This window comes from Phasianus colchicus, chromosome 6 (assembly GCF_987193195.1).
Source record: "Phasianus colchicus chromosome 6, bPhaCol1.hap1.1, whole genome shotgun sequence".
Taxonomy (NCBI): domain Eukaryota; kingdom Metazoa; phylum Chordata; class Aves; order Galliformes; family Phasianidae; genus Phasianus; species Phasianus colchicus.
In genome coordinates, this window is record NC_143441.1 from 22,667,078 (window position 1) to 22,691,661 (window position 24,584).

Sequence of the window (24,584 nt, forward strand, 5' to 3'; positions counted from 1 at the left end):
ATGATATTCTTTGTTTACAAACCAACCAAAATCCAGATGCAAAGCAAGCTTCACCAGAAGAAAGAGATCTTACTCTAGCAATGAAAGCATTGTTCCGTAATGAGAAAACAAGACTTGTTACCATCCTGAAGCTCTTCTAGCTGGATTTTAGCAGTTGCTGACTAAGAACAGCATGCAATGACAATGAAGGTGATGAACTATCTGTCCAACAGCAAGTTATGCTGAGTAACAAAGGGCTTCCTCTAGGACTTTTCACCCACCTCAAAAGGTCTGAAGGTTTACACTGCCACAGCATGTTCCTCGGTGTCCTTTTGCAGGAACCAGGTGAGATGAAAACTTCTGAGAGAGGTTAGCTGTGCACTTATAATGAGCTGTATGTTTTAACAGGAAGGCAAGGAGTTGAAGTTCTTCAGTTGTGTTTTTGTTATTATTATTATTAAAAACAGATTGGCCTTGGCTGAAGAACTGATTTACTATTCTGTTAATTCAAGACACATTTGTCACTGCTACTCTTGGCTTTTATGTGCTCAGCAACACCACTGTTTTCTCTCTTCCTTCAAATTGGCACATTATTTGCTTCGCCTCAACCAAAAGCAACTGACTTCACACAACAAGCCTCATTTAAACTTTACTACTTAATGTAGTTTTACCTTACAGCACTCAAGCCATTTTGCAGGAAAGGTGCATGCACTTCAGCATACACTGCCACCACTAGCAGGCCTTTCAAAGATGCTAGAAAAACAGCCATTGCAGAGGCTGTGCCTGAGTTTTGGGGGTAAGTAGCTTAAATGGTTGTCCTTTCCTACTGTTCTCACTGCGAACTCCATTGAGACACCTTCTTTCAGGAAGGTCCCCTATGATACTGCCCCTTTATGACAGTCCGGTAGCTCTTTTGATACACTGGTTTATGCTGATCACTTGTTGTGATGCCCAAATCGCTGTGCCTCCAGTGTCTCATGTCTCCTTCTAGTCAGGCACCTCAGCAGCTACATTAAGTTCTTGTCACAAGTTGATCACTGCTGTTCAGAAGTCAGTCCTAGTATAAAGTCTCCTGGCAGTAACTGTGGAGTCATCTGTGCTAACTGGTCATCATAGGAACCTAGAGTCCACAGCTTCTCCAGTTCATAAGTCTCTCGTGTCTCTGGCAGCATGAAGTGTATCACCATGCTTCCTGCACAGAAGAAAAAAGCACAATAAATAAGCAGTGAGAGTCCTTTGCAGCATAGTTCAGGGCAATGAATCAGGTTAAGTCTGAAACTGCTCGAACAGAGGTTTTACCATGATAGGGTGGGGATCTATCAGCAGTGAAACAGAGTAGCCCTTTTTGTTAGTGACCTGTAAAGCACTACCACACTTCCAGCTTCACAAAGAGTCTAAGTACTCCATCCCCATTCTGGCTAGATACATCAGGTCAGCTGATGGGGGAGGAGGTTCTTCAATCACTGATTCCAGCTCTTGAACAGAGAGGAATTGGTCATTCCTTACACAGAACGCAAGAACACAGCCAGCAGGACAGTGCTCTCATTTATAACAGTATCACAGAACTCCAGATCAAAGAAGTTGTCCTCCTTGTGTCCCCAAGAAATCGTAAGCCAGAAGAACTTTTACTTAAGTGAACTCCTTCCCCAAAGCTACAGATGAACTTTCAGCTTCCCTTTATTATCAACAACATACAACTGTAGCCAACTAGTTTTCTTTAGGTGTTTCCCATGCTTCTTAGCTTTGTTCATATTTTTTTAACATAAAACAGCTGAGCTCAAACTTTGACACAGCCTCACCCTTTTACTGCAATACGTGTTTGCTTACAGGATTTCATTCTGTTAAAACAATAGCAAAAAAGAAAAGCTCATTTGAGTGTGCTTCCAATATGTTTTCTCTGGTTATACCCTTCAATTTCAATTACTTCTCAGTTTATAATTATCAAACATCATCAACAGTAATGTAACTGAGGCTGAACATCATTGGCTGCAGTGCTTTCTCACCCATACTCTCTTAAGCCAAAACACAGAGGGTGAGATTATAGAGATGGTGAAGCTGCAATGCCACTCTGAGGTTAAAGCCTTGAATGTTGGTGTGGAAAGTTCCACACATAAGAACAAAATACCGCACTCAACTTCTTTAGGACTGTGGCTTTATCTGGTGTCATAGGAAGACAGACAGTGCCAGCCTGTTCAACAGTTCACTACTCAGGCAGCATACCAAGAGCTCCTGCCTGCCCAAATGGTCATTCTACAAACTTGAGGAAATTTACTGAAGCAGCTGTTCTCTTCAGTGTCCCATGTTCAACTTATTAAGACTGTTTTAGCTACTGAAGACTAGCTTCTGCTTTCTTCTCAATGCTGTGATATTTAGTGGAAGTTAACTTAGTAGCTCCATGGGGCGTATCAACAACTGGAATTGTAAAATACCAGAGTACTGATAACCTTTCATGACAACCAGGACTCACTGTGATGTCTCCTTCCTTAAAGAGCTTGTGCAGAATGTCATATAGGTCACATTCACAAATACGTACCAAAATCAATGCACAGCCAGTCATCTGTCTCTTTCCCTTCAATCCGAGTGTGAGGATCACTTTCTTTTTTCTGATGCTTGTACTGAGAGAGAAACAACAGCAGAGAATGAAATATTTCACGTTCATTTAAACACACTCAGACCTGGCAGCTAAACTTGACTTTATCAAGCTGTGTAGAGTTGTTTTAAATCTGAAACGCAATAGGTAGACAATAATGGTGGTTCTGAGGGCTGCACAGAAATATACAGCTGCAGCTCTGGAAAATAAGCACAGATCTCTCCGTGAGATTTGCTATCAGACCTGAAGTTCCAATGTCCAAAGCTCCCAAACAGTTACCCATGAGGTTTGTGTCCGTTTCTTCCTCAAGATGAATACTAAATTGGTACTTAGCAATGAACTAGCCTTGCAAATACATTCCCTAGTGCTAGCTATGTGGAATCTAACTATCACTAGCATCACGTTTTGCCTCCTTTCACATACCTTTTGTGTTGTTTTATGCTGGCAGAAATGGAGATGCCCAATGGAACAGAGAGAGGGGGAGAAAACAAGTTTGACCCTGCATCACAGAAAAGGCAAAGAAGTCTCCTGCCTCAACAGCATGCTCTGAGCACTCATTGCATAGCGGGGAAAATACGATCAGCATTCGGGTTTACAAGTTATGAATTACTATGACAAAGAGGAAAGCTGAAAGCAGGACTACAGAAGCTATGGGGACAAGGCAGGGAATTTCCTATGCAACACATCAGCTTTTGCAGACATTGGCTGGAGGGGCTCCAGTCTTCCTACCTGCAACACCAAGAATCTAAGCATCCCCCAAAGCTGGAGAAATTTCATAACTGGAGGCTTAAGTACAGTTTGTTTATCTATCAAGCATAAATTTAAACAAAACAACAAACAAACAAAAAACAACCTACAATTCTGAAATTACTGAATCTTCATGGCTCCTTAATCAGTTTTACCTTATCTCTAGTTCAAGCATCTTATCCAAAACATGGAAACCTTTTTTAAGCTGCAATTAAAACAAGGAAACTAAGAAAATATTTATTTCAGAACAAGGAAACAGTACAGGTGCACAGCAATAGCAGTCCTTTCTGCCTTGAAAGACAGACTATAAAATAAGACTAATAGTACGGCCAGTCAGGAAATGAATCCTACTTCAATATGAAATCAATTACCATCAAATGTGTTTGTGGTTGTTCCATACAATGCTACCTGCTGGACAATGGTCCCAACTTGCAAAGACCAGAGCGGCCATAACTTAATTAAGAAGTAGTTCTACATTTCTGTAAAGTAGCTTATGAGATATCCTTAAAGGAAGGTAACTAAAGACATGTAACTCAACACGGGAAGGTTGAAGCTGATCACCACAGGTTTCCTTCAGCCCTGTCTTTAAAGGCTGTTTAACGGTGAACAAATTATAAAGACAAGCATTGTGTTCTTCCTCTAACACAACACCAGACAGGAAGGAGTAAGCAGCAGTTGGGACTTTGCTGCTTACAAGCTGCTAGAAGAGTGGGAAGGCCTCATGCTACACACAGGCACATCTGCATTTCAGTGCCAGTAAATCATCCATTCCATAACACTGCAAAGTATGGTAGTACTAAAGCTAGCCAGCTGCCCCAACACCTGCTATACTTAGGCTTCAGCTTCCTTTTTGCCCACAGAGCTTCCAATGCCAGGTATGCTCTGCCACTCTGAGTACTAAAATGTAAAACCATCTCCCCCTCCTCCCCACAAGTATCATAGCTGAAACCAACAGGACTAGAAGAAAAATAAATGAAGAGCTAGGAGAAATACAGGGTCAGGAAGTAAAAGGATGTGTATGGGGAGAAGGCAAGCTGCAGGTTAGGAGTAGAGAAAGGTGAACAAGATGGGGGCAAGTTGCACTTTTCACACCGTGCTTTTAACAGTCAGGACAGCTCTTTTCTGGCCTCGAAGATTTGCCCTCCCAGAGTTAGGTCCTCATCACTAAGCTCTACCTGTATTCTTATTCTGACCTATGCTCCTGTGCTGCCAAAGCCAAACTGCACAAGATTTCTGAGAAGGATGGCTGCTGCTTCTCCTTCCCTTCTGCACATGCACAGCAGTCACTGTTTAACAGCAGTTTGTTTTAGTAAGCCCAGGAGAGGATTCTTTTCCTCATAGTATGCAATGTTTCTTCTGGTCTTACAGTGTATTTGAAAACCTGCAGATCTGATGGATTAGGTTTGAGAACAGTCACATTAGGCTATTTGGAGGGAGTGGGAATAGCTATGAAGCATGCTGCACTGAAGACACAAACAGACACAGTTTGTCAGTACCATTTCTCATCGCTGATAAACACTCTCACTGCAGCCACCAACCTGCACTACTGTCATCAGTGCTCTGAATACAGAGGTCTGTTTTTAAAATATAATCTCTACACGTTGAGCAGCACCACTACAGAAGAAAACTACAGTTAGTTGCTGGATGCACTCAAAAATAAATGACATGAGGATATGCAATTTTATCTTGCCCAGTGTATCTGCGTAACAGAAAGCCCAGGGAAATTAATTTCACAGTTTAAATTTTCACCTAAAATCACTCCCACCAACCAGGAGAGTACAGTGGGAACTGTCTTACCATCTTCAGCATGTAATGTGCCATTGCATGGAGATGCCGTGTTGAAGATCCACTCACAACTATAAAATAATTGCAGTATTTTACTTCTGGAGGTACTTGGATGACACAGATGTCCTTTGCATTCTCTTGCCTCAGCAGATTTACAACAAAGTCAATGCTGAATTTTGGAAGAGAAGTGTCTGGAACAGAAAACATAACAGCAGCAATGACAACAACTTTCTTGCAAAAGTCAGCCACTTCTAAGTTATTGAAGATGCAAAATAGCAGTGAACTAAATGAAAGCCACACATAGTGAAGTTTGGTTTGGTACTGGCAATCCAACATGAACAGCTGATTCTTAAAAGCTACGTTTTAAAATCATCCAAGTTGAGTACTAAAGCTCTCTTCTGGTAAATAATGCTCTCTAGATGCATGGAGCACCTGGCAAACGTCCCACTTTCCTTAAGGTAACTTCTTTATTTCTTGTGAGCACATCTTAAAGTCGATATTATCACCACATATTTGACAATTAAGATAAATAAAACCAGAACACTTCAGCAGACATTCATTTTGAACGCATTAAGAATATTCCACAACAGTGCTTGGTCAACAGGCCCTAGCAGGCCCAGGGTAACGTGTGAGAAACCCAACTCTTAAAGAGAGGAAACGAATGTATTAAAACAGAGCCGAAGCGATGCAGCGTTCTTTGCCACGGGGGATTATCACAGAATCCTAGGGTTGGAAAACGCCTCTCACACCACCCAACCCGGCCACGAGCCCAGCCTAACGTGTGGCCATCGCCACTCTTCCTCTTGCTGTTACCCGGCCCTCATCTCACTCCCCCCTCCTTTCAGGGAGCTGCAGATTCGTTACCGTACCGCAGATGAAGCTCGAGTGCCCGCCCTGACCGCCTCTAAGCGCGCCGCTACCTTCTGCTCACAGCCCACGTCAGCTCAGCTCCAAGCTGCCCTAGGAGGCAGATACCAGCCGTGCGCGAACTTCAGCCCGCCGGCACCGCGCTGCGGTAGCACAGACCGAGCAGTACCACAAAGCCGCGCTCTGCATTCACCGATACAAAGACCGAGCCAAAGGATCGGTAGCTACGCGCAAGTACCGCCACGGAGGGGCCACGAACCCGGCTCCGCATCCACCCTCCCGGCTCTCGTCCCCGACAACACTCGATAACGGCCCACACGCGGGCCCTACCTGCCTCCTGCCGCCGCTCCGCCGCCTCGGCTGCCGCTCCGCCGCCCCCCGCGCCCCTCGCAGCCGCCCCCCCGACCACGGGCGCGGCGGAGCGGGACCGCAGCAGCCGGCAGCCTCCTACCAACGCCCGCCACATTCCGGCCGTCCCGCGCCCCCGCCCACGGCCCGGCTGTCGCACAGCGATTGGCCGGTCTGCCAGCCGCCCCTCGTGCCTATTGGCTTATCTCGCTGTCGGTCCGCTTGCACGGTTCGGCGCGAAACGGCGCGTGCGCGGGGGCCGTTGTTGGTGAGGCGGGGTGTGGAGGCCGCGCTGTAATGGCGGCGGGGCGGCGGCGTGCTGCGCTGTGAGGGCGGGGTTGGGCTGAGCGACCTGCTTGCATAAAGGTACGAAGGCTAAGGCAGATCCGCCTGTGTTTTCTGCGGATGGGCGCTGATTGGGTTAGTACTCAGACAACTCGCCAAGCTGCCTATTTGACTATTTGCAAGACAAATGGACAGTGCTCTTGACAATCGTCGGATGGTTTATTTGTCAGTACAGCAGCTAGATTCCGTTGTATAAAACTAAAGATATACAGAATGGAAGTTGCAGTTGAAAAGGCACAATCAAATGATAAAACTGAAGTGACATAATATGTAAAAAAAAAAAGCGTGCGCCGTGCCGTACTCTTGGGTAAAAGATTAAAAAAAAGTTATTGAAGTGTGCCTGAAAGCTGATTTCGGTACAAAAGCCTGAGAAGACACACAGCTCCTCACATGTTCTCCGAACAAGGTGCTTTCTGCGTGTAGCTTAGGTCGCTGGCAGCCCGCGGTACTCCTGACCCTGTGATAGAGCTCATCTCTCCCTGCCTCACAGCCGGTCATCGTGAGGCGTTGGTGGAAGCCCTGTCCTGTGCCAAGCCAGGGCGGCAAGTCAGCTTCAGCCTGATGACAGGCCTTGTAACGTTCAGACAGCACGTTTCACAGGAAAAGTAGTTTCTGTTTAAGTCAGGGAATTGTTTAGGTGCCTAGTTATGGTTAGATGGGTGTTTGCTATCCATAAGGAAGACATAACAAAACTAGACCTGGTACTTCTTATCGTATATCTGAAATGGCTACAAAAGAAGTACAATTCATTGGAGAATGTGGAAACAAAATAAAAGGCTACTGAATTTTTATAGCTAAAGACCTAACCTCACAGGTGTGTCATAATCATAATCATATATCCTCAAGTGATGTCTGTGCACAGTGTGGACATGACAGTGAAAGCTATGTTCAGACTGCAAATAGTGAGCAATGGGCAGACCTGCCAAGATGTCAGGAAAATACGTCTGTGCTTCTTCATTGCCTCGGGAATGGAGAACAGTATGTATCAGGGTTATTGTGAGATAGATTAAATAAGCTAAATGTATTGAAATATAGATCTTCAAAGAATTCGGTGTTCAGAAATAGACTGTAGAGTCACATGCCCAGCACAAGCTTGGTGACGCAAAAGCAATAACTGAAGCATGGTGCCTTATGTAGATTGGGGTTTTTGTTTGAGAAAGTGGTCAAAGAGAGGGAATGGAGGAGCAAGAGGAAATTAGAATGTCTTTAAAAACGAGTTTCAACAGGAAAAACCAAGCAGGTGAGCCTTGTTGTTGTTGCTTGGGTGTCCAGTTTATAGTGAGTCTTGTGCGCTGGTAGCTATGTCCACAGCAGTGAACTGCTGTGTCCAGCCCTGTCTGCCTGCATACTACTGAATGCCATTGCCCTGCAAAGCAGGGTGGCTGCCAAACTGCATGTGAACAGCAGTGCCTGTGAGCAGCAGTGCCTGTGGAGGTTCCCTGAGGCTGGGATTTGCTTGCTGGGGAGCTGGTAGGTGCAGGGCAAGCCTGTGCTAGGACCAATGTAAGCAGTTAGGTGCCAGTGCCTGGGAGTATAGCATGGCAGTTTCTTTCCACAGACGTAGCCAGTATCTGCCTCCTGTTTCTGACCTGAATCTTCTTTAAGGTGGTAAGCATCTACACTGGACTGTCTATTTAAGACTAAGTATTTATGCATTTTTGCTTGTTTACATAATATTTTTTCCCCTGCAGGTTTTAGATCTGATTAATTTTGATCTAGTTAACCCAAAAGTAAGAAAACACAAGGCATGAGGGTTAGTTATTTAGAAAAGCGTATCCTAGATCACAAGCAAGAACAGCAAGTGCTCAAAACTACCTTTGTTTTCTAAGAAGGACTATTTTGGTATTTCTAATTGCACCAAGCCCCCAGAGCTACCAATCAATCTAGATGTGTTTTACCTTACTCCTTTGTTTTTATAACAACAACAACAAAAAATCATGATACAGTCTTGTACATAATCTAAGTCAATGTTAAGTTAAAGGTTTAAACAATGCCTGGTTTGCTTTTCAACAGAGGATTTCTCTCGGTACTCTTAGGGAAGAAAAAGGCTTTGAAGCTGCTGACATAAGCACTCAGTCCCTCCTGGTTCTCTGCTTGTCCTGCACTTCTCTCAATAGGTTTGTATTGTTTGTATCTCCTGCAAAGAACGTGTGCAGTTAGGTGCAGAATGACATTTGAACACAAAGGTCCACATTTAGCATGTGGCCCAGTGCAGAAGAGAATTGATCATATATTCATAACATAACTCCTTCCCCCTTCTATTGAAAAAATAACAACTGGCATAGTTAATTAGTTGTGACTAAGGCCTTGTTAATGAGAAGGCTCTGTTGCTTAGAGGAGTATTGTTGCTCTGTGTTTCCTCCTCACCACTGCCTGCAACGGCTGAGCATACTCTTAAATCAGGAGTCTCAGTGCAGTCTTAAAGCTTCACCAGAAACATTGAAGCTAATAATGCACAGATATGTGTTTCTTTTAACCACTTTCTGCATGCCCGGATTCAGATTCTCTTTTCCCAGAGAATCTGTCAGTTATTTAATGTATTTTGATGATTAATTCTTGATAGCTACTTGTAAGAGTTTTAAAGCTAAATAAAATTTCTATTTGTTAAGTTTTACTGAATACTAAATCACATCATACAGTTTGAGTTTCCTTACATGCTGTTCCCAGGCCTTCTTTTATTACTGTTTATGCAAATGAGCACCAAATGTAATTTTCTATTAAATTCAAATATTCACAAATTTTCTGATGGATTTATGGGTTAAGTCAGTAATCTCATATTCTTGAATGTTTGCTAGAACATTTGTGAATAACAATAAAAAAGAAACAAAAATACAGCTAACACAAATTTAAGCTGTGGGTTGTGCTAGTTTAGCTAATACTTTTGTCAGTTCCTTGAACTGTTTTTAGTCTTAGCAACTTACTTGTAAAGGACAAAAGCTCCAATGGCGCCAAACACTGCCAACAAACCAAGGAAGATGAAGACACTTTTTGTTGTCCCTGAGGATGATCCTAGAGTTCAGAAAGCAGCTTGATTAAAAATTAGCCTTGTCTTAACAGTGAAATTGGCTTTCTCAAGAAAATATCATTTTTATCTGACTGTTTTAATGGCTGTATTGGACTTATACCGGAATGCAAGCTAAGCATTGGAAGTCAGTGACTTAGGCAGGAGGTGGTGCTTTCACAGGCTTAATTCTGAGTGCCACCAGACAGTGGGCTGGCTCTGCTGGTTTTGCATGTACAATGCTCCAGAGACATGCTGTGGCTCCTCCAGCCACCAAAGGACTCGTGGTGGCATCCCATGAGGTGGAGCTGATTGGCTCCCTGCTGATTGCAAAGGTAGGGGACCATTTACACTGAAGTATGAGATGTAGTCTCTTTATAAGCTGTAATGTAGGAATCAACTTTGGTTCGAGGGGTGATAGCCACGAGGTAAGGAAAAGGGAATGAAAATAGACTTTCTTAAATGTTTGTTTCAGCTCCACGTATTAAGATGGCAAAGTTTGGCTGAGAGCCTGATGGACCCAGGCTTGTTTGCATTATTGAAGAGCTGACAGCTCTGCTGTTTAACATTCTTATCCTGGGAAATTAACTCTGGGCTCTGATTGTCATTGAGCTCTTATCTTCTGGCTTGTCACTGACAATTTCACTCTATTCCAAATTCCATTGTATGTGATAGAAGAAGGTGCATTGTTACAATTTTTTTTTAATGTGTTACATATCTTAATTTTCTAGCCCATTGGAAGGACTTCAACCCATTCACTGAGTATACTGAGACACATTATTGCTCCTCTTATTAACCACCATTTTTATACAGTGAAGTAACCTAGAGGTGCATGTTGACTTACTTTCCAGTGTATTGATTTATAATTGATATCTATGAAAAATCAGGACATTAAATAATTTACTTGGTGTATGTGCCTCAGGCATTTTTCAGTTTGTTGACAAAATATCTGTGGAGGCTTGACTTCACTGTTTGTTCACATGATAATTTTTCTGAGAGTGTAGGGATTTACATTGTTTTATTAATAAGGTAGCTCCTTGGACTACTTTGCAAAGCAAACTGATGGGACAGGTCTAAATCGTAGGACTGCAATTCGTTCAACAGCAGTTTGAGCAGGTTAAAAGCTGGTGTTGTGTGCAGTGCTTGCAAACCCAGATACAGTCCTGCCAAACATCAAAGGTCAAATGTTTAGGTATGCTTGGGTATCAAATGGGATTTTCCCTTGAAATTTGTGCAAAATTATGGCACAGGGGAAGTGTTTGCAAACTTTAGATGGGCTCCTCCAGAAGGTGATTCATAGCAGCAGCCTCTCTTAGATCCTATTTCTGCAATGATTATAGCGTAAAGCCCCAGACTACAAATTAGCTTTTCCTTCAGGAGGAAACCTGGGGAGACAGTCTTGTTAGGCTAAATTTAGCTGCTGTGAATACACTTTTGTAAAATCCTACTTCTTTTTTTTTTTTCTGTCTTTTGGAGCTGAAATACAATTAGGTCAGGCATTGTGTCTTCGTCACCATGAACTGATTTAGGCACAGCTAATTTTACAGCTAGATAGAATAAAAGCAGCCAAAATACTGTGGCAACTGACTTCAAAGGGTCAGTTTCTTGGTTGATACCAATTAAATAAATCAGAAGAGTCACTGGGACATTTAGTGAGAGGTCAGGAGGGGAATGGGTTGGGAGCAGAGAGACAGCTTTATTGTTTAGGGTCCTTAGTGAGGCCAAGTTAATACCTGTTTCTGTCAACGACTGCTTGAATAACTGTGAGTAAGATACAGTGATACTCATCTGACCAAGGTAAACTGATTCTGAAAACAGTCACCTAGGGCACATTCCGTCATCAGTGAATGACTCAGGCCTTTCCTCAGAGCCTGGTTCATCTTATGTAGAAATAGAAACTCAGTTAAGATCAATGGGCTACAAAGAGGGCACAGGGCAGCCTGCTCAGCTGCAGGCTTTGGTTCTCTTTCAAATGAGCCAAATCCTTCCTTACTGTCTTCTATATATCCATGTGTGCAGTAGGATGAATGGCACGTCTCTTACCTACTTTTCTGCCCAACAGAGTAGCAAAAATAACCTACAGCTAAAGAACATGTAATGTTTTGTGTTACTGATGGGTTTGTATAATTGCTGTACTCTGTAGATTGTACAGCAAGTTTTAACATTTAAAATTTTCACAGGGAAGCAAATGTCTTTTATCTTTGTATGACCTCTCACACAAGATGGCTGAGGCCTGCAGGCATGCTAAAACTCCCATGTACCTTCTTGTGTTCCCTTCTCAGCAGATAAATGACCATAAGGAGAAACTGCTCACAGACAACCCGCATCTGCTCTGCACAGACTCACCTCCATTTACAGAAATAAGTGCACTGGCAAGGGCTTGACTCGTGTCATCACCCAAGGTGATGTTTATACAGTACGTTCCAGGTTCATCAAAAGCTCTCCTAATGGTGAGTAAGCATTCTTCAGTGACGATGACGGGCTCACATACCATGCCCTGAGACACCTGGCATGTGGGGTCAGAAACTGCTGTACAGACATCTGTAGGGAGACTGGGATGGGAAGAGTGAATACGTTGCATTGTGGAATCCTGTTAGCCCCACTTATGGACACCTTGCACTGCTGCCCCAGATTTATACTGATGCTTGTTTGCTTATCAGTGATACCATCGTGATTATGAAGATGGTATATATATATTATCTATATTTTACGCATTTAACATTTTATGGTGATCACAGGAAAAACCTGCCACAAATAGACTTATGAAGTTTGTTGCCTTTAATACACATCATTATGAAAAGAATACGGATTCTTATGTGTAGTATCATGTGCTGAAAAAAGTGAACACTAACTTAAGAGAGGTAAATTGTTTTCCAGTTATTCCAAGATAATTTTTATAGTTCTCATGCCTCTCAACTCAAATCCCCTTCCAGGATCTAGGAATATTAGTGCAAATTTTTCTCTCTAAGAAATTGCTTAGACGCACCCATTTACTCTAAATGTCAAAAAAGAGACTGAAAAGGGACTGTTTCCTTCCAATTTCAGTAGGCTGCTTCCAATTTCACAATGAGTGCTGAAATCCTGTCTTTGCCAGGAAAATATAGAATTGCTTCTCCACAGTATCTAGTTCTCTTTTAGTTCAGCCTGCCATTTGTTCTGTATCCTATGAGCCTGGCAGTCTCTTCTGTTGACATAATTTACAAATGAGACTTTCATTATCTTTAGTTCCAGTCAAGAAATAGAAACACTGTGGTGTTCCCAACTTTTGTTCATTCTGCTGTGTCTAAGTGCAGACAGCACCTAAATGTTCCAGCACCTAATTATTTTTAAAGAGGGAAGATGATTGACAATTTCATTTACATACTTACCTCCCTTGGCAGGTAACAACAAAGTCCACCAGTGGATTTTCAGCTTGACTTTCTGTCATCTGGATGCTTGTCATCTGAATAATATTTACCTCAAGGATTCCCTCTGGGAGAGGAAACAGATGTCAACAGTAGGACACATGACGACCTTGTGTGTACAGAACCTCAAGTGTTTGGCTGATACTCAGGTCAGGTCTTGTTTGCCATAACCTTCTTCCTCCCTTTGTGCTCCTTTTGAAGGGTTTGAAAGCTGAGAAATATTCCAGTACTTTCCCTATAAGATTGTGCCTTTCTGCTTAGCTTTATTTTTCTTTTATAGTTAGTTAGTTACATTCACAAAATCACTTCCACCTCCCAGTAGCCACAGCTTCTGTACATGCCAAGGTTAGCTCAACCTTATGTGATCCCTCTGGCCAGTGTGTTTCAGAACAGAAAAGAATGAAAGAGCTTGTATCCCTACCAGCTGTTTCCCATCCCAAATGCCTGGAAACCCATGTGTAGCATGGGGACAACCATCAGTGGGTGTCCAGACAAAGGAAGATCAAGTCTTGTCTGAAACCAAGGTACCATAAACTTCACTACAGACCTGACCTGTCAGAGCATCTAAAGAAACCAAAGTAAGCCAGTTAACTATGTGTGCATTAATCTTTAAAAATGCCAGCTGTGTCCAAGAGAAGGATCTTGACTATGGTACTCACATATCTGATAAAACTGTGGCTAAATAAACATTATCATATGTGTAGTACATTACCCTCATTCTGCTCCAGGTATTGAGTCATCCTTACCTACAATGGTGATACCAGCTGTGTCATATCCATATCTGTAAATATGGCAACCTCCATCAGGATTGTCTTCAGTTGTCTCATAGGGGACAGAAGGGTCTGAATTAGAAGATGCTTTGGTCGTTACTGTTGGTTTGAGGAAAGAAAAGTAGATACACATCTTTAGAATGAGTGTAGAAGTATTCTGAGTATGACTCTCTTGCTGGATAGTATTCATTACTTATGTCACTGGTTGTTTTGCTTTGCAGCTATGCAGTAATACGTTTATCTTTGTGGGATCATTCTGAAAGAAAACACATGTGGTAAGCTGCTCTGTCGAACCCTAGAGTGGCTTGAGTAAACTCTGCCAGTCCCCTGTCTGTGTGAAATAAAAGTGAGACTGCAAGATTTGGTATAATTGAGCTTTAAAATCCCCACATCAATTATAGAATAATTCCAAATGCCAACAAAAGCTTTAAAATGCTCTCTTAGAAAGCAATTATATTTTCATTGTTCTACATTAGAGCTAATAGGGAAGTAGTGAAAATTCTCTTTTATTTGCTTTTTAATTCTCGCTCCATATTTCATTAAAACCTTAAAAAATTTCACTTTAAAAATGTGAAATTTGAAAAATATAGGCAGATTTACAATTTAACACTGGTAGTGTTATATAATTACCCAGGCTGAAACTGCAGGCCTTTTGCAAACTTTAAAATCCTTTGATATGTTAAAAAAATGCTGACCGTCATGGAGATTATTCTGAAATAGAAGTTGTGCATAAATTTAAAGTGGGAAAGTCATTTTTGGCTTAATGCAATGTGGAAATCCCATATTTTGAAATATGAGTAAATGTTTTTCTATTTCATTCCAATCTCATTCAGTTTTGGGTGGAGATTAATGCAAACCAGAAAGGAACTGGCTCTGAAATACTTCTTCCTCACTTAAAATTTACATCTTACCTCAAAAGATGTCTCTTGAGTGGGCAAGACCACAACCACTTGATCTGGTGTAGTAGAGGATATAAAAATAGATGTGTATATGTGCTTAGGTCTATGTGAAGACCCCTTTAAGCCATCATTGTGGTGATAAATGGAAATTAGTTTCTTAAATATGTGTATATGATGTCTATGTGTATATTGATTCTGTCTCTAAACCAATTTGTGAAGCTTGCAGAGCTTCACGGAACTTATTTGATAATACCAAAAGTTCTAAATATATGTACTTAATGATTAGAGATTTAGTATAGATAGATAAACTCTTACCTGCTGGGGTGGGCAATGATGGAGTGGGTGTTACTGGCTTGCAAGGCACAGGTATAATAGCTTGAACAGTTAAATTGAGAGTGAAGTTTCCTTGCAGAGCAAAGGTGTGAGATGTAGTGGCACCACTTTCTACAAATAAGCCACTTCCATCTCCAAAGTTCCATTTGTAGGAGATGGCGGAATTATTAAGGAAGTAGCTGGGATCATGGATTTTCACATCAAATGTGATTGGTGAGTCTTTGATAAAAATGGAGTCGGAGATATTTCGGTCATGTTTTTGGGACATGCTCACAAATAGTGGAATTTTGTCTGCCAGAAAAAAAAAAAAGAAAGAAAGAAAGTGAGTGAAGTGCACATATCTGGCTCCAAACAACAAACATCTCCAAAGATCCTGAACAACAAGAATCAGAATGTGAGACATTAGTATCTTTAACATGGGTTTCCAGTTTAATTTGATTTACTGATCTTCCAAGTCAATGGCAAACAGTTACCCAGAGAGGTATGGGAACAAATAAGGAATCACAGGCATCAGTGGAAAATGGCATTTCCTCCAGTAAATCCTTCTTCATCATATCAAGTAGAGATGTCACAACTGAGATAGTTACAGAGATTAATTACATTATTCTAGGGAATTTGCTAGAGATATCACATTTGTATTAAAAACCTTTCTCTGGCTGATGCATTCTTTTCATGCCAGATTATTTTGTGGTGAATTCTTTCTTTTAACAGTGAAACAACAAATGCTCCCAGTATTTTGTTGCAGTTTATTTCAGCACACTCACCTGTTACAACATAAGTGGTACTTGCTCTTGCAATGGGAACGTATGTTGAGTGCCCTCTCCTGTAAATGGATACTGCCATTATGTGTTTGCCAAGAGTGATATTTGCAGTGTTGACTGAAAAAATTGTTGAAGATTGTCCAATTGTTTGATAGTAGTGACCTGAAACAGAACATGAACTTGTAATATATTTTCCTTTGAGTCTAGCTACAAGAAATTGCTTTTACAGAACCTGTATCTTCATGATTCTTGGATTGCCTAATCAAAATGTATAGTTCAGACTTGTCCTTCATTTGTCTGGTGAGTGTTTGGGTAGCACTTTTACAATGCATTTACTCCCATTTTTTAATTTTTTTTTTCCAAAGGTGTCAGAAAGATGTCCCACAATTCACTGATTTAAAGAAGAGCATTTGCGAAGGCATTTACATCTTTGCAAAGAAATTACATTATGTTGAGTTATTAGGATTATGTAGTGGATGGCGTTACCTTTTAGGCATTTTAAGTTTACCTTCAGCGTAGCAAGAAGATATAATGCTTCATACCCCATAGCCCTTTGTATACATTTGTTTATTTGTCTTCCAGCTGATTGAGGTAGGTAAATAATATTACCTTTATGTTAAATTAGGGACAATATTATTATTATTCATGCTGATGTTGATGATAATACTGATTTTCTCAAGCTAAATTAGGATTCTAAGATTTAGTACGTAGCCTGTGCCAGAAATAGCCCAACCATTACATACTCACAGCTGGAAATACTGAAAATCAGCATTTGTGAATAGAAATAGTACTGCATAGTCAATGACAGTTTTCACCTTCTCCCCAGAGTTAAGAATTGCTGTACCATTAAACTGATGTGAACATGTGCAGCTTTGTGCTCTCAATAAAATCTGAGAATCTGAAGTGGCAGTGACTGGCCAGCAAATCATCTGACTGACCTCAGACCCTATGTTTTCCTAGAAAATTATATTGAGTACCACTGAAAGGAAATTAATTTTCTTCAGTGGTAGTTCTTTTTAAGTCTGTGAATGCAGACTTAAAAAAGATCTCCTGATAATACACAATTTCCAAACCTAGCAGAAGATTAATAGAACAACTGGTGGCCTCTTTGAAAAATGGGCAACGAATTCGGGGTCCCCATTCAGGAAGTGTGGAATCCTTTTTAAGGACTTTTAATGAAAGATACTAGAAAAAATGAGTGAATGTAAGCTTTGCAGCGTCAACCAAACTGGGGTACATTGCAGTACTAACCAAATGTATGGAATAGATAGACAAAGTTCATTCTCCTCCAGCCAGGATAATGAGGGAAAGGTCTTCCATCTGGGAATACATTATGGCTGTGGTTGCTTGTGCAGTTTTCCCAGCTGCAGTTGTCGATCCATTCAGTCCAGTTGTAGACGTACTGATCCTGGGCTGGAGAATCTAAGTGTAGAAACGGGACACATTCCTGGTCAGGTGAGAATCTCACAGCAAGTGAGGAAACAGGAGGCAGACACCCCAGGTTATGACAAAGTCACTGGCCTTAAACAACAAGGTACGCTGGGTTATTCTTCAGCTGACATTCAGTTTTTCCATGTATGTGGGTTTTTCTGTTGTTGTTGTTTGCTTGTTTTTAATACAGACACCAAATTTTTCTGGCTTAGAATTTTTTATTTAGAGGCTTAAAAAATTTACTGTGTCATGAGCCAGACATCATTTAAAGTTACTTCTCCAAAATTTGCTGACAACTACATGGCATTGTAGTGTTTCGCTGGAGCCAGTGAAGTTTCCCCAACATTTGGCAAGCAGAATTTAAAATTTAAAGTAGAAACTTCAGCCTTGGAAACACTGTGAAGAAATGACTTTTAGTTTGTTTTGTCAGAAGAGTTCTCTATAAATAACTTAGACCTGAATTTCAGTTCCTTTTTGAATAATAAAATATAGGTTCCTTCCCCAACCTGCACAATGAGCATTAAGTAGAGGATGGATATCAGCAGTTAACAAAATACTAGACAGTGAAAAAGTAGAATCTAGGCTGAAGAAAACAAAAAAGTTGTTATGCCTTGAAATGAAAATTACTTTCATCATAAAAAAATGTGTTGAAGATTTATGAGTTCAGAGGAAGAAATGTACAACAGCCTCTTTTACTCCAGTTTTTCTGCTTTTTTTTTTTTTTTTTTTTTTTTAATACTTAAAGTGTGGGAATGTAAGATTTATTCTTTCCTGAGAGTTAGTTTGTTAGTGAGTTCTACAATCCCAAACTGGAAAAAAAAGTCAATTTTATAAACCGACAGCTTTATAAATTTTGAGGAAAACAGTGTGACTGAGTGATCAATTGAACCTGTACTCAGCCTGCAACATTGTGACTGAGCTGAAAGGCAGCAGCAGTTTTGTTATGAAGCCAAATGAAAGCCAACTGAAGTATTTGGGAAGCCAGTTTTATAGTGAAGACAAATCGTAAATTAACTGATCATAATTTGTAGGAGATGCATAATGCTAAAAATAATGCAGCAATGTGAAGAAAGAAAATGGTATGACAGGTTTGACTCTAGTGTAGTTATCAGTTAAGAGCAACATGACCACTGTTCATAGGGTGTACTTCTAACGATTTCAACAATTTGCACTTTCACACCAGCATGGAGATTGCCACTACTTACCTGGGGTACAGTTTCTCTGGTATATAATGTTGCCATCGTGATCTTCTTCCTGGCACTTGGGAAACTGGAGGGTCACAACAAAGGTCATATTGGATCCCACCAGTGCTGGGCTGTCAGTCACCAGTTTGGTTGTCACCTTTCCTCCTGTAAAAAACAAAACTGGTCTTCACTGCATTTATCAGAGCAGCAGCTACCTCCAACTGTTCACTACATTCTAAGCGCTTCCTTGCTTGCTCCTTTATATCCAAGGGGATTTGTAATCCTTAATCACTTGAGTTCTCATCGAAGCCCTAGTTTAGAACAATAGGGATTCCCCCCAAAATAACTTAGTGATCTTTCATTCATTTCCTTCCTAGAGCTAAAAGAGATTTTTTAGCTATGAGGTTGATATATCCCAAAGGAGAATATTTGTATTTCTCCCCTGTATTTAGAACTTGGCTCAGCCCAGGAGACAATAAACAGGCCTTTCACAGAAGTTGTTAAACTGAAGCTCACAGCACCCTACTTAGGTAGAAATTGAAGCTACATGTCCTGTAGGGCATGTTTCAAACAAAGCATTATCCCAGAGCCCTGGCCATCGCTATGTGGTGGTAAGTATTCATGTCTGAGGCTGTGAGGAATGGGAAAGCAGTAACTGGAACAGCTCATTATTCTGCTTCTTCAGACAAGGTGTTGCTAATGGTATCAGAGTAGATCATCCCTACTTTGCAGTGTTTGCAGCAGCTGAGGATATTGCACCTGTGAAAAAGCACTGCAGCACCTGTATGCTCCAGTGAGGATTTTCTGGCCAATTTTCTCTGTGTCTTTGAATCGTGTGTGTGATTACCTTTCCAGCAGTCCTTCCACCGAGGGTCGTTGTCTTCCCAGAAAGGATAAAGTTTTTCATTCCAATTGTTTTGATCACTAGACCAGCCTTGTATCTTGTTGTGGTGCATGACAGGAGAAGTTCTTCCATTGCTCAACACATCTTGAAACCCTGGATAGAAAAGGAAACATGCAGTGGGCTGGCGTCCTCCCTCCCATCCTATAAAGGCACCATGCCTGTGCTGAACAGCCTTCCTGTTATGACTGTATTCTGGTCCTCTTCATCAGAGGAAAGTTATAGAACTTTATCATTGCAGCCCTAGACACTTTAATCAGCTATAATCAGCAATTCCACCTCTGACAGACTGATACTTTTCCACTTGCTCTATTGCAGGCTCTCCAGAGAAAGAAAACAATGTTTTCTGACCATATCGGAGCCATTGTTCTTACGAGTGAACATAAGCACGCAACAGTTAGGACAGTTATAAAGAGGTTGCCTGACTGCTGCATGCCTTATGCTGGACAGGTGACAAACCTGTGGCTTAAAGGGAACAGGCTACATGCACTGTGTCTGAGCTGTGCTCCAGTGAAGGTTGTGTTGGAAATGAATTTTGACCCATTGATGTTTCTTTGGTGGAGTGGCTGCTAGTTTGTGTGAGAGGGCTGGAGCCAAGTGTAACAGAAGCTGGTGTTTGCAGAAAAGGAAATGAAGAGCTGAATAGTAAATTCAATGTGTTTACCGTGTAACAGCAAAAACACATTAGCTTCATGCCTATTACTTTAAAATGACTCAGATTAAATAACGTTAATAACCTCTTTCTTCTCATATTACTTCAAATGAGGGACTCAGACTTTTCCCAGGCCTTCGAGGATCCCTTTCTATTATAAAGTACTCACATAATGCGAAGCAAAATAAATATTCAAGTAACATGTAGGAACACGTCAAACACTGTAGGATACCATAAAAATATGTTCATAAGTAGACTCATATGCAGAGTTCCATGAAAGCCTGGAGGCTTTGAACAACTCTGTCATCTTAATCAGGTAACTGCTGGGTGTGTCAATTTGTCCCAACATCAAGGGAGTCAGGATTTCTTCTTTATTTTAAAGTTCGTAGATACTGAATGCTTGTGAGATTTATACACGGGTGCAAGAAAGAGCTGGATGATTTCAGGGAAGATGCAGGGACCTATAAGAAGGGCAGGAATGGCTATAGGTGCTGTACCAAAACCAGTCATGCTGGTGTTTGTCCCGGTTTTGGAAAAGTTGCAGAGCAGGTGTAGACAATCTAAGCCTGGTCTTGTGACTCCTAATTTTACTGCAGGGAAGAGCCAGAGGGACAGCACCACAGAATAGGCAGGAGCAGCTTCTCTCTTGATGTTCTATCACCCAATGAGATGGCTACTGATCTGGGAGGGCATCCCTTGGCCAGTCCCATCTCAGTGGTCACCTCAAAGCAAGTAGCTCTCTCCCTGGTCTCTTGAGGCTTAAGGACTGAAAGGTACAAGGAAAAGAGTCTACAGATGTTATGAGACATATTCTCCTATACATTTTTGTCCTACAGGAAATCCTTGCAGTCTCACTTAAATATCTTGAATCAAGACTTCCCTGAAGATTCAAGATATTTTGACGTGAGCAGAGCAGAACATCATGACCTATACTTCCTCATAGCTTGTATCACATGCTATATTATGTTCAGTCTTTTTCAGAGTTGGGCAATATTGTCCTCCAGGAAAAGAAAAGCAGATTAGAAGCCTATAAAAACCATAAAAATATTTTACAGAAGCTTTTTGTGCTTAATCACATGTTATGTCAAGAAATGAATGTCATCTTATTTGAAAGTAAGTAGTTATGAATTTTTCCCTTTTTTTTCCATTCTCTTTGATTTTATCTAAAAATTATGTGATGAATAAAAATGTTTTGATTTTGTCAAATCAAAACATTTCAATCATTTTTTCCCCCAAATATTCAGTTCATCAAAATGAGCTGGAACAGTTCTAATTTTATAAATGCTTTTTATTTTGAATAGCCATCTTTGAATTCAGAAGTCATTTTCCCGTTCAGCTTTAGTAATAACTGTGGTCACTGCTTCTAAATCATGAGCTCCTGAGGCATTTCTGTGCCTCCCCATTGTGCTTTGTTTATTTCAATCAAATATAAAACATTTCACAAAAGCTTCAGGACAAGACAAAGACATTTTTAAGATGAGAAAATACTTCACCACTAGTTCAGCTAACACATGGAACTGAAGATTTTCCATTGCTGAACTTAAAGGAATGGAAAGCTTTAATGTATTTCTTCTGTAACAATGAAAAACACTCAAGCACAGATGTTGGTCGTAACATAAAATTAGACCAGTTCAGTTCAAAATAGATGGGGTAATAATACAATCTAAGGAAATGATTACTGTTATATTTTTGGTGAGGTGATCATAAGAGAAAAGATCACACTCTGATGGACGTTCTTCTTTCTCATTCTGGTTCTCATTTTGGAGAAAAATACAGAGAAGACAAGTTCAGTATTTCCTGCGCTAGTGTGTTAGCCATGAAAGAGAGAAAGTCAGCGGTAGAACAGCAATAAAAAGATGGCACAGTTAAAGAGCAGAATGTAAGAAGGCTGATGTTATGACCAAGCTAAGAAGAGAGAAAATGACATAAACTTTCTGAAGTTGCATGTGGAAACATAATAAAGTGAGACAAAAGAGAATTTGAGAAACAACTTACAAAAATGTAAAACTTACTAATTAAACTTTTTAAAATACAGAAGTATTAGAAAGCCTGCCAGAAAGTCCGTAGGGCGAATAGAGGGTATAGATACAAAAGCAACATTTAGGGAAGATAAAGCGGTGGCACAAAAATAAAAATATATTCATTGACATTTTCATGCTCAACGGAAGAGTCTGAAAGACTTCTGTGCCAGAATTTTCTTCACAGTGATGGAGAATCTCTCTCAAAGTGAAGAAAAAAAGATAGAGCAAGTCAACAAATAAAAAAGCTGTCTGGATCAGGTGGCTCAAAAGGTGTGGAAGCTGTTCAAGAGTGAAATAAATGAGCTGTTAACCATAACGTGTAATGTCTTGCTCAAAGCTGCTTCAGTGGCCGTGAAACAAAAGTTGGCAACTGTGCCGACAGTTTTTAAAACATTTCCAGGGAAGATTTAGAGGATTATAAAAGGCGTGATGCTCAAATTGGACAAGCTGGTAGAAACAGCAGTGAAGAACAGAGTTGTCAGAAACAGCGGATTAACATGATGTGCCGTAAAGGAGCGCATTCCTCACGAATACATTCAAGTTTTGCCAAGGGAGCTGGAGAGCAGGTGAACAAGGCTGACTGGGTTGTTACAGAACTGTTTGTACAGAACAAGAGCCTCTAATCTGCTATTGCCAGTTGAAAATGAGATCTTGTATCTTTACAGTCTTGAATGTGGTGCTCAGGAATAGTTGAAAAAATAGGTAAAGGTTAAAGAGTAAAGATGAAAACATTGTTACAGCAGTGTATAATTCCCCACGTGTTTGTTTGTGGCTTGAATACTGCATACTGCTTTGTTCTCTACAGCACGAGCAGGGTATCAGAGAAGTGAAAAATACAGAGAAAGGTGCCAAAGGGATGGAATTGTTTCCAGATGAGGAACAAGCAAATAGCCTAGAGAGTGGGTGACAGGAGAATGTAAAAACAGAATCATGAGCAGCATGGAGGAAGAAGCATTTTTTCTCTGTTTCTGAAAGTCCAGGAGTTAAGGACAGTAAATGAAACTAGTAGCTGATAGGTTCTAAGCACAAAAAATACAGTTATTTCTTCAAGGTAGGCACAGTTGAGCTGTGACATTTCTTGCTGGGTCAAAATTCACATGGGCTACCACCAAAACTGGAGTGTACGAACTGATGGGGGAGAAATCCTGTTAAATACAATGGTTCTACATCTGACTGAGGAAGTTCTGATGCTATACACCATCAGAGTCTGGGAAAGTACCCATGATAAATACAGGTACAAGGCTAGAGGTATGCTCAGCCTGACCTCAGTTGCTAAGGCCTTCAGTTTCCTTCTTGCAGATTCTGGAACTTGACCCCCAGTTTCCATTTTGGGTTGCCAGCACTGAGCTCAGTGAGTCAGTAAGACTGGAAGTCAAGCTGGGAGTCTGGGAAGAAGCCAGGGACCAAGCCTGACCACCACAGCTGGAAAGTCTAATTCCTGGACTCCTAGTGTCCTGGAGCTCTGGCAGCCTCTCCCAGCCAAGCAAACTACAAGAAATCCATCCTGCCTCTGCCCTTCTAGCTATACTTGAGCCAGAGAAATATTGTTAGAAATTTGACGAGATGAACCAAGGCTTAGCTGTCTACCCGTGGAGCACAGCAAACAGCTTTTGGCATTTTTCTGCAGCTCAGTATAGCCTCAGCAATCACTACACATCAGGGAGCAAATAGGTTTTACAGTACCATCATGGGACGGGAGGGAGAAAAGGGGTGAGGGAGGCACTCACGCAAGGCAGCAGCACACAGGACCACTTCGGCCAGGAGCAGGAGCGTGAGGTGGCGGTGAGCCCCGCACATGGTGCCAGGCTGTGCGTTGGCCGGTGTGCACGGTGGAGCAGTAATTCCGTCAGCCTCCACTGAGAAGTGAGAATGAAGTTTCTCCACTGCTCGGCCCTCTGTTTAAATGCAGGGCCCCAGGACTCATCATGTGATGGAATTAAGCAGAGATGCATGATTTTGTCTTCAGCTTCTTTCAGCTCATGTGCTTATGACTCACTCCCTTTGCTTTCAGCATTCCCTGGGATTTCTGTGAGACCTGTTTAGAGCCACACCATTTGCCTTGCAGGCATTTTTATATTGGTTTTGCACTCTGATCAATATTTATACCTAATTTGTTTTTAAATTAGGACTATTTACTTCCAGAAGTCCAAATTAACTCTCACCCTAGCCTGATTTGCTAGTTTTACTGCAACAGCTCATAGCATGTGATGAACTGGTCTCTACTTTTAACATGTTTCTCTTCCCACACGCTGAGCAACAACCATAAACTAAATGAAAACTGGCTGATTCTAGCACTTCCCTTCACTTGGCTCTTGATCAGAGTTGATCCTGAAGGCAAACATTATTTAAATGTTCATTTAGTGGGTACATGCACGTACCTTACTACCATAGTTGTGTGATACAATGCTTAGAGGTATGATCACAGACTATGTTGTGATAGCCAGTCAATATCTAGGTCACAAGTTGATCTACACACTAACAAGTACTTCACTGTAGTGTGTGATGAATAGGGATGAAACAAAAATAGATTTTACTGCCCAGCCTAATCATGAAATGTAATCTGTGC

The 24,584-nt window shown here is 41.1% G+C and overlaps 2 protein-coding genes and 1 long non-coding RNA gene across 11 annotated transcripts in view; 1 reads left to right on the forward strand and 2 right to left on the reverse strand.

The window, feature by feature from the left end:
- Window positions 1-615: 615 nt before the first annotated feature.
- Window positions 616-6,465, reverse strand: MALSU1 (mitochondrial assembly of ribosomal large subunit 1). The gene is made up of 4 exons (XM_031590103.2): window positions 6,299-6,465; window positions 5,114-5,292; window positions 2,513-2,594; window positions 616-1,171 (listed from the first exon to the last, which is right to left on the reverse strand). Exons 1-4 carry the CDS (start codon window positions 6,432-6,434, stop codon window positions 1,014-1,016), a joined length of 555 nt encoding a protein of 184 aa, XP_031445963.2. The 5' UTR covers window positions 6,435-6,465; the 3' UTR covers window positions 616-1,013.
- Window positions 6,466-6,592: 127 nt separating this feature from the next.
- The window catches only part of LOC116227039 (uncharacterized), a 31,834-nt gene continuing 13,842 nt past the window's right edge, over window positions 6,593-24,584 (forward strand). For 3 of the 9 annotated variants that reach the window (XR_016467744.1, XR_016467748.1, XR_016467747.1), the window contains exons 1-6: window positions 6,594-6,682; window positions 8,675-8,778; window positions 11,945-12,112; window positions 13,043-13,215; window positions 16,195-16,420; window positions 20,969-21,110. This is a non-coding gene — a long non-coding RNA (uncharacterized LOC116227039). Of the gene's footprint in view, window positions 6,737-8,674; window positions 8,779-11,944; window positions 12,113-13,042; window positions 13,216-16,194; window positions 16,421-20,968; window positions 21,111-24,584 lie in introns of all 9 variants that reach the window. The other 6 variants (XR_016467745.1, XR_016467749.1, XR_004166473.2 and 3 more) reach the window with 5 other exon arrangements.
- GPNMB (glycoprotein nmb) lies at window positions 6,777-23,934 on the reverse strand. Its single transcript, XM_031590100.2, has 11 exons — window positions 23,746-23,934; window positions 19,292-19,441; window positions 18,466-18,609; window positions 17,081-17,251; window positions 15,833-15,991; window positions 15,051-15,359; window positions 13,813-13,935; window positions 13,031-13,133; window positions 12,009-12,214; window positions 9,583-9,670; window positions 6,777-8,798 (listed from the first exon to the last, which is right to left on the reverse strand). Exons 1-11 carry the CDS (start codon window positions 23,813-23,815, stop codon window positions 8,645-8,647), a joined length of 1,677 nt encoding a protein of 558 aa, XP_031445960.2. The 5' UTR covers window positions 23,816-23,934; the 3' UTR covers window positions 6,777-8,644.

What these genes read in the sequence shown, in the direction of transcription:
- MALSU1 (XM_031590103.2), bottom strand. Translation starts at nt 6,434, where the DNA reads ATGTGGCGGGCGTTGGTAGGAGGCTGCCGGCTGCTGCGGTCCCGCTCC. An exon ending in CACATTACATGCTGAAGATG is followed by an intron (nt 2,595 to 5,113) that starts GTAAGACAGTTC and finishes TTTCTCTCTCAG; the next exon opens with TACAAGCATCAGAAAAAAGA. An exon ending in CTGGCTGTGCATTGATTTTG is followed by an intron (nt 1,172 to 2,512) that starts GTACGTATTTGT and finishes TCTTCTGTGCAG; the next exon opens with GAAGCATGGTGATACACTTC.
- GPNMB (XM_031590100.2), bottom strand. Translation starts at nt 23,815, where the DNA reads ATGTGCGGGGCTCACCGCCACCTCACGCTCCTGCTCCTGGCCGAAGTG. An exon ending in GTGGAAGGACTGCTGGAAAG is followed by an intron (nt 18,610 to 19,291) that starts GTAATCACACAC and finishes TGTTTTTTACAG; the next exon opens with GAGGAAAGGTGACAACCAAA. An exon ending in CTATCTATTCCATACATTTG is followed by an intron (nt 15,992 to 17,080) that starts GTTAGTACTGCA and finishes GTTCTGTTTCAG; the next exon opens with GTCACTACTATCAAACAATT.